The following is a 9944-nucleotide window of genomic DNA, read 5'->3' as shown; positions in this document are numbered from 1 at the left end:
AAATTAACTAAGAAAGTAAATAAAACTGGCATGCAAGCCAGGGACTGCCTTGCTTTTGATGGATGATGCATATTCGGGTTGTCTTGCACGGAAATCCACCGGGATGCCCCAATTAGCCTCTGTTTAGCAGTTATTCTTGGAAAGCGTGCCGAGCTCCGAAAAGTTGTTGATTCTTCATTTTGCTGCAACAGAGAGCGGGAAAGGGGCATGGCAATGTATTTTCACAGATATATGCATGCCTCGATCCTCGTGCCACCAATCACGCATACCGAGGCATGATGGCTGAGGAGTCGAAATGCACAATTTAATATGGGATGAATGCACATGAAAACACAACAAGACCTAACTCCATCATGGGTAATCCGGAGTGTCGGTGACTGGGGAATTGAGACGCGTTCCGTCACTCGGAGTACGAAACGCACCTCGTTTTCCGTGCCCGGGCTGACTCTTGTCCCGAACACGGTGCAATATGCATGACATGCATGAAATGCGACTAAGATACAATCCTAACATACACAATGCTATGAAAATGAGATACCTCGAAATGCGTGTACACAGGCACGCGAACCGAGAAAATGACAGAGCGCGATCTAAGATACAACCTAGTATGCACTATGCTGTAAAAAATGAGATGCCTCGAAATGCGTGCACACGGGCACGCAAACCGAGAAAATGACATACGCAATGCAAATGACATGGGAATATGATATGGACTTACACTAACATGAGAGAGCCTCAGCCACACTCACATAAGAGGCCGATGGGTGAAAATGAAGTGGCTCGAAATGCGTGTACACGGGCACGCAAACCGAGGCAATGCCATACGCAATGCAAATGACATGGAAATGGCATATAGAATGCAACATGGACTTATACTAACATGAGAGAGCCTCAGCTACACTCACATAAGAGGCCGATGGATGAAAATGAAGTGCCTCGAAATGCGTGCACACGGGCACACAAACCGAGGCAATGGCATACGCAATGCAAAAGACATGGAAATGGCATATAGAATGCAACATGGATTTATACTAACATGAGAGAGCCTCAGCTACACTCACATAAGAGGCCGATGGATGAAAATGAAGTGCCTCGAAATGCGTGCACACGGGCACGCAAACCGAGGCAATGGTATATGCAATGCAATGGCATGGAAATGGTATGCAAACATGTTAATGGATTTTCAGCAATGAAATGTAGGGGAAAACAGCCCCGAAATGAGGCGAAAACACACCCGATGCATGGAATCTCTCCCGAAATATGAATTTTGGCATCCGAAATGGCCTATAGCTATACCAAACATGCACAATATGGACATGCAATGAAAATACAGAAGCAAGGCAATCCCAAGATAAGCATTTTACTAGTACAAAACATGGCCAAACAGCAAGCAAAGATAGGGCAAGATTAGCATGCGAAAATGGCCCTAAACATGGGATTAAGAAGCAACTCATAGCTGCTGTCCTCAAACAGGTTAGGGCCCTTCAACAAAGTTGAAGAGGGGCCCAAAATATGATGTTTTCCAGAACTGTAAAAATCCCAAAAACAAACACAGGTATGGCTGCACTCCCATGCAAGAAAAAGGGCCAAAAGGTGGTCAAAGAGGCAAGTGGTATATGCAAAGCCCAAACTGAAAAATTCCCTTCTACAACATTGAAGAGGGACCAAAAATAAGCATATTTACAGAACTGTAAAAACTCCAAAACAGTATAAAAATATGCTAGAAATGCAATGCAAAATGAGGCTCAAAAGAGGCTATAACACAAAGTATACAAAATATTCCACAAACGGCCAAAGACCCTTAATGAAACATGAAGAATGGGCCAAAATAAGACTATTTTCAGAACTGTAAAATGGCCAAAAACCAAAGCACAATAGGCTGCCAAAGCATGCAAAAATGGGACCAAAAAGGGAGTATAAAGGCAAGTACAACATGGAAGTCCCAAACAGTGTTGAGCCCTTCTTCAATGTTGAAGAGGGGATCAAAATAAACCTATTATCAGTTTATAACATGCTCCAAAACAAATCACACACAAGCTAAAAATATCATGCAAGAAAATGACATTTTAGAGGGATAATGAAGCAAGTGCAAGATGGAGGGCTCAAACAGGGTTGAGCCCTGAATGAGACATGAAAATGAGCTCAAAATAAGGCCACTTTCAGTTATGGCCGGAGCTCAAAGAAAAAAGCATAGATGGCTAAGAAATGTTGCAAAGAAAAGCTCAAGAAAAGCGGAAATGGCAACTCACCCTTGGAGACAAGTCTTTCGTTGCTTCTTGGACCAAGTTGCAGCACCTTTAGCCTTTGAGAAGCCCACCTTGTTGCTGGAAATGAAGTGGTGATGGTGGTGCTTGGTGGTGATGAAGGAATGAAGTGTGGAACTTGAATGTTTTAGGGTAGAAATGAGAGAAGGAGAGGGGAAGCAATGCAAGACTTGGAAGCAATTTTTTCTAACCTCAAATATAAGTGTTGGCCCTTGGTTATATGGAACAAAAGAAGGTGTAAAGGTGGGGGAAAAAGGAGGCAAACTTTCCCCCACAAAATATCCCCCGGATATAGATATTTTCCGGGGGATAAAGCTATACAGCTGTAAAGTGAACAGTGTGAGGATCATGGCCGGCCAAGTATTTTTGTTGCAGGTGGCCGGCCGGCCACATCCCCTAGCCGGCCGGCTAGGGGTCAAAAGGGTCAAGCTGGTTTAGTGGCCGGCCACCACATGATGGTGTCCTCCCATGTGTCCTCAACACAACCCTGTGGTTAAAAGTCCAAGAAAGTGGCTCAAGGGTATTCAACATTAGCCCAGAAGGAGGGGTTCAAAAGGGTCAGGTGGAATTACTGGCCGGCCACCAACTTTTAGGATCCTCCCAAGTGTGTACATCACAAATATGTGGTTGAAAGTTCAAGAATGTGGCCCCAAGGTGTTCAACATTAGCCCGGAAGGAGGGGTTCAAAAGGGTCAGGTGGAATTACTGGCCGGCCACCAATTTTTAGAATCCTCCCAAGTGTGTACATCACAAATATGTGGTTGAAAGTTCAAGAATGTGGCCCCAAGGTGTTCAACATTAGCCCGGAAGTGTGAAAAACGGGCGTCGGAGGGCGTCGGAGGATATATAACTGGTTGCTGCAACAATTACTGGCCTCCCACCCTTCAGTGACCTTCCCAGTGATAAAACAGAGGTATCTGCCAAAAATGAACGAAAACCGTTGCAAAACGAATGTTCGGGGGCCAAAACGCGCAGTTCGAGGTCCCGAAAATGGGCTGTTAAGCACCGAAAGTGGCATTCGGCCACGAAGTGGGTTTCTCAGACCCCAGTGTCCCTCAAAAGGGAGAAAATAGGAAGTATGCCAAAAATCAGAGCAAATGGAGAGGGTTAAGCAGTCCCGAATCGAGGCACATGGCCAACGATCCCGAAAACCGGGAACCGAACTCCGGAATGGGCAAAATGGCCTACGGCCACCAAATGTAGCCCACAGCCACTGAGAGATGGTCTACAGGACCTCTCCCTCCCCTCAGGAAAAGAAACAGAGCAAACCGAGCCTGGTTCTCAAACCGAGACAAGGCACAAAAGAGGGTTCGGAAGTCCGGAGGCAGGGCTCACGGCCGCAACTCTGAAACTTCTGAACGAGCACATTATGCAACATCACCAAGCGCTCAAACAGTGACGTCTGAGTCTCAAGGTCGGTCAAAAATGGGGTGTCTACACCTGGTAAAGTTCGACATGCAACATCATCCAAAGTTCCTCTACCTTCCCAACAAGTTGCAGCTAGAATTGCTGCCCCTACTCAGTATGCACCACCTATTTTAACCCCATCTATTCAGAGTGTACCCTCTACAAATGCTCTAAGTATCCAGCCTGCACCACCGACAAATGCAACTACTACCCAGGTTGCACCATCTACAAATGCAACTACAACCCAGGCTGTACCATCTACAAATGTAGCTACAACTCAGGCTGCACCATCTACAAATGCACCTACTACCCATGATGTGCCATCTACCACTAGTTTGCGTACTCGTTCCAGACAAGTCAGGGGTCAGACTCGAGGGAAGAGCATAGCACGTCTCATAGCTAAAATTGGTGGTAAAAAACTTCCTATTTGGATCCCTGCAGATGCAAAGGTGCCAGTAGGACCTTATGCCACTCTGTTTGCAAATGAACTTGGCTTACAGATAAGGATGGCTGCTCCAATCATTGGTATAAAAAAGTGGGACAAGATTGATGAGATTCATAAAGCCCCAATCATTCAAGCAGTTCAGGTACATGTATTTGCTACTTTTCAGATAATTAGATTATCACCATTACTTGCATTTTGATATTAATAAAAGCATTCATTATATTTGTAGGATAAATTTGAGATCGTTGATTATGATGAGGATGAAGAGGTTCGGAAAGGAGTCAATAAAAAGTGTAAAACTATTTACAGAAGTTGGCGTAACAAGATGAACACTCATCGAAGTTAGTAGACGCTGGTGTTGACCCTTACAGTAAACCATACAAAGGGGTCGATTTTGAGGCTTGGGTATACATGATCGATCATGTATGGCTTGATGGCGATTATCAGGTAAAATTTCCTAATTTAAAGAATCATGTTGTAATTTCAATTTAATTTTACTAATCAATTAATTTTGCAGAACTTGGCTAAAAAAGCAAGGGATAGTCGAGTAAGGTTACCATATAATCATACAATGGGCTCCAAGTCATTTCAAGATGCAATGTATAAACAGGTGATGCATTTATTATATCTAACATAATGATTGAAATTAATTATGTATGCTTACTTTTAAATAGAATTAGGGTACCGAGAAGACTGACTTTGTAGACTTCTACAAAGATTCCCATTGGAGCGAGAGAAAGTCGGATTAGGTAGCCCCAGTATGTGGTCAATTACATGCAAGTATGCCAATTAATAGAGTTACATATTTATGTAAATGGTGCTATTTGTTGAAGTTGTTTACAAATTGATAAGAAGCTTTGAAAAAGCGACACGAAGAGTCTTTAGAGCCTGGGGCAATACCTTTAACTCAGGAGCAGCTGTCAATCGAGATTCTTGGAAAGAAATTGGGATACTTAAAAGGCTTTGGAGTTGGTCCAAAACCATCATCATCCAGATCTTCTGTTACTGCACAAGCACATACTGAGGTGGTTTCGAGCCTACAAAAAGAACTAGAGTCATTGAAGAATTTGTCCGAGATCCAGTAAGAAAAAATTGCAGCCCAAAACCTGGTAGCATAAGAGCAAGCTAAAATGATTGAAATGCAAAACAAAAGATTTGAAGAGATTGAGAAGTTTATGAGGATGACCAAGGATCAGGCAGGCATGCAGGTTGATGAAAATAATTATTCATCAGAGGAATCTTATTGACAAACACTTTTGTAAGTATATTTTTTATAATTTACTTTTCAAATCACTACAAGCATTTCATTTAATATGTTTGGTTGTGTTGAACAAACAGGATCTCGATTGGATCTCCGGTTAGAAAATCAGAAGAAAAATTGTAAAACAAAAGACTTAAAAAGCCCGTTAGGGGGCCGAAATTGCAAAATGACCACCGAAACCACCGAAACTTGGCACAGACAGCTTGTTCAAGCCTAAATAGACTTGTAAGAACAAACGGGACCTCGATTGGATCTTCGGTTAGAAAATTAGAAGGAAAATTGTAAAATACAAGACTTAAAAGGCCCGTTCGGGGGCCGAAATTGCGAAATGACCACCGAAACCACTGAAACTTGGCACGGACAGCTTGTTCAAGTCTAAATAGACTTGTAGGAACAAACGGGACCTCGATTGGATCTCCGGTTAGAAAAATTAGAAGGAAAATTGTAAAACACAAGACTTAAAAGGCTCGTTCGGGGGTCGAAATTGTGAAATGACCACCGAAACCACCGAAACTTGGCACGGACAGCTTGTTCAAGCCTACATAGACTTGAAGGAACAAACGGGACCTCGATTGGATCTCCGGTTAGAAAATTAGAAGGAAAATTGTAAAATACAAGACTTAGGCCCCGTTTGTAAAATTGTAAAATACAATGATGTGAAATGACGCGTGTGAACTTTTGATTTGTTACACACTTAGGCCCCGTTTGTTTTCAGAGGTAGAATGGAGGGGATTCATAGTGAGAGGATTAATAGTGTGGGGATTGTTAGTAAGGGGATTAAGTAAAATTGTGTTTGTTTTGATGATAGTTGTTAGTGTAGGAATTGTTAAATTATTTTTATATAAAATAATAAAAAAATATAAAAAAAATATAAAAAAATTAAACATTAATATTTTTTAAAAAATTCCCAATATAAAAAAAATAAAAAAATTTCTAATCCCCTCACTATTTTTCTAATACCATCTCTACCTCTTCCTTCCCAATCCCCCTTCCAAGGCCTTTACTAATATCAAGGGATTAGGAGTCCCCTCCCCATCTCTCAAAACAAGCACCCCATATAATAGTCTCACCTCACTGTCAATCCCAATTCTCTCCCTATAATCCCAAACAAACAGGGCCTCAATCATGTTGGCCTTTACTTCTTTGTCACATCATTATGAATGTATTTAGGGGTCTCAAATGTGAGTTTCAATGAGTACCAATGAAATATTACAAATCTAAGGCACAACAATAATAAAGAGGAACAAAGTAAGTGCAAACCACATCAAAACTAAACAATCTCATCCCAATTAAGTTGACACATAATAAAAAATCCAATCATATACAAACGCAAAGTAAAAAGAAGGGACGATAGAAAGGATCCAACCAGAAGAACCCAGCAAATCTATAGCTCAACCGAAGCAACTTATTGATTGTTAATACAACAAAAAAAAATATGAAATTTCATTATACACACTCCATACAAGGGCAGAGCCATTAATGCACTGGTGGGTGCCATGGCCTCCCATTGAAAAAAAAAAAAAAAAAGTACGTATGTATATTTTTAAAAATAAATATATATTCTTAAAATAGTTCCCTCTTGTTTTTTAATTTATTGACGTAAAAAATCTGACAACTTTCGATTTCACTTTTACCAACTGATAATATTGTTATGTATGTATATTTTTAAAAATAAATATATATTCTTAAAGTAGCTCCCTCTTGTTTTTTAATTTATTGATATAAAAAATCTTACATCTTTCACTCTCTCTCTCTCTTTTCTTTTTACATAATCTTTTATTTCTCTTCCAACCATTTTAAATGTCATAAAATTCAATATATTTTAAATATTATCTGTCTTATTTCATCAACCAAATATTATTTTCAAAAATTGAGAGATGATGAATGAAATGATTTAGTTATTATGGTAACATTATTTTGTGGCACATATAAAGAAATTGTAATAGCATTTTTATTTTATCGAGTTTATCTTTAAAAAATTGTATAGTCTAATAAAAATATTACGGTTATCAAACTCACTTAACTTTTTCATTAAATTATATAAATAGAGACCTTTATAAAATGAATAGTTTAAATTATCAAAATAAAATCCCACAAACTTGAATAAATTTTTTTCAAATTCAAATTCGAACTTCAAAAACCCAACCCTACAATAAAACTCAATAAATTACATTAATTATAATTATAATGAAGAAAATCAAATACAACACATAAATAATACAAAAAAAACTTCCAAATTGAAAGAGATAAACTCTAATTCTAACCATTAATCTCCAACAGTAAGCGAGATGCAAAAAATCTAACCAAACCAACTAGGCCGTTAATTATTTTTATTTGGATTAACTTGACCATTATTATTGATAAACCCAACGGAAAGATTGACCAAATATCTCCAAAACAATTATATGAGTGTGGAGAAAGATTTTTATTAATAATACTTCAGAGGCTCCCATCGGATGAATATATGAAGTTTTTCAAAATGGCGAAAATAGCCTTCACTTGGGTAGAATCTAGTAGCTGCGCACCATGATAGCCCCCGTCGTGAAACGAACCTATCACAGCCACACACTTCTTTTCTAAGACCTTGACCAACTCCATCTGACGGTCAATCAACGGGTCTCCGTCACAGCCCGTCACCATAACCTTCCATCCCAGCATCCTAAGCTGCTCAACAAAGTTTGACTCACCACTGACGGTCAGATTGCAATACTCGTGATCTCGATCAGCTCCAATTGGCAGAGACAGTTCCCACATGAGATCACTTGAAGACAACGGCAACCATTGATCATTGATCAATCTCAACTCCGATGAGGTCCTCTCGGACCCACCAAAAAAAGGTTGTTGCAATATCAGCCCTCTGATCTTCAACGGCACATGATCATCAACCTCCGCCGCTACACGTAGTCCCGCATGGTAGGCTATGTTGGCACCAGCACTAATGCCCATGAGAAAACAGTTAGAAAAGTCAGCGAAGCGACGTAACCACTCGTCGTTGGAAGTGCTGATCCAATGCAACGCGTCCATGGCATCATCGTAGGCCGCGGGGAGGCGATGCTCGGGAGCGAGACGGTAGTCAACTGATACAATCATGGCTCCAACTTGGATGGCCATTTCAACGCAAAAATTGTGGAAAATGCCCGTGGATGCACTGCATAGGACGAAGCCGCCACCATGGAAGTAAACGACGAGAGGGAGCTTTGTGGTGGAGGAGCCATGATCTAGTGCTTGGCGGCTCAGGAATATACGTAGGAAGGTGTTGTGTTGTGGGTTTAGAGGGACGTCTTTGGAGAGAACAGCAGCGGAGGAGGTCGGATCGGGTGATGCCGGAACGCCTGGGATTTGGTGGACCCGCGTGATCGTGCCGTCTGGGTTGAGGACGATAGGGGGGCACCGGGAGACTGGGCCAGTGGAATCTAGTGATGATGAGGTAGTAGTATGCTGATGATTCGACATGTCAACAAAGCTTCTGATAGATTGAGCGGGTACTCAAAGCTTCAGTAAGTGGTGGTGGCTGAGGCTGTGGTGTTTTTTGAACTAATTTTGTTTATGGTTTTCTTTCTATATTGCTAGTTTTCTTTAACATTGTCGAAGATATTTATATTCCACTGAGGTGGGTTCTCTCCTGTGGGTAATCTAACTTCGGTATGGCTTCCCTCCCGTCCCAAACTGAATTGGATGATACTATTAAGTTTGTGAGACCCATTACATGTCTGATTTTGATAATTTAAACAGTTCAATATATAGAACTCGTTGAATACTATATGACCATTGAAAATCAGTTTGATTGGATATCGATACCTATTTCATTGAATTAGATTTCTGTCAATCGTTTATTTTTTCTCGTTATTTTTTTATATAAAATTGATTTGATCACATACTTATCGATATCCAATCAATTTAATTTTTTTATAAGAATATAGTACTCAATGAGTTGTATATATTCAATGGTTTAAATTATAGAAACGAAATTTATGGTGAGTCTTCGCAAGTTCAATAATATAATCTATTCTAATTTAAGACATAAGAGAATTCAGACAATCTAACTTTAACACGCGGTTTAGAACGTAGGAGATGAGGTCAGAAAAGAAAACAACATAAACAGCATTATGTTTAAATGAATAAACTATAAGAGGTTGTGATTTCTCACTTATTTTATTTGAATAGGACAAATAAAAAAAAAAAGTATTATAGTTTATTTTATCAAAATAATTTTTCATATCAATAAGTTATGTTTTTTTATAAGAGTAATTTTAATTTTTTTTATTAAATCTAATTAATTTCTCATCAAATCTCACCACTTTTAGTGAGAAACAAAACATAGCTTAGTGATAAAATGATTATCACTATCTTTTATTAGAAAAATGTTTGAGGGCCACAAAAAGTGTGGCTCAAATGGCTCAAAACTGTCAAAATGACGTCGTTTTGTGTCGTTTTACGCCTAAAACGACGTCGTTTAACAGTTTTAAGCCATTTGAGTCACACTTTTTGTGACCCTCTACCATTGCTCCTTTTATTATTTCTTAGCATTTCTCACCTACTTTACCATCTAAACAATTAAAGGGATTTT

The 9944-nt window shown here is 39.6% G+C and overlaps 1 protein-coding gene across 1 annotated transcript; it reads right to left on the bottom strand.

Moving 5' to 3' along the window:
- Window positions 1-7525: 7525 nt before the first annotated feature.
- LOC114300479 (carboxylesterase 1) lies at window positions 7526-9359 on the bottom strand. Its single transcript, XM_028245348.2, has one exon. It carries the CDS (start codon window positions 8828-8830, stop codon window positions 7817-7819), a length of 1014 nt encoding a protein of 337 aa, XP_028101149.2. The 5' UTR covers window positions 8831-9359; the 3' UTR covers window positions 7526-7816.
- Window positions 9360-9944: the final 585 nt, after the last annotated feature.

Source organism: Camellia sinensis, chromosome 1 (genome assembly GCF_055761805.1).
Source record: "Camellia sinensis isolate YWXY chromosome 1, ASM5576180v1, whole genome shotgun sequence".
Taxonomy (NCBI): Eukaryota; Viridiplantae; Streptophyta; class Magnoliopsida; order Ericales; family Theaceae; genus Camellia; species Camellia sinensis.
Note: the sequence above shows the minus strand (reverse complement) of the source record. Positions and strands in the feature narration are given on the sequence as shown.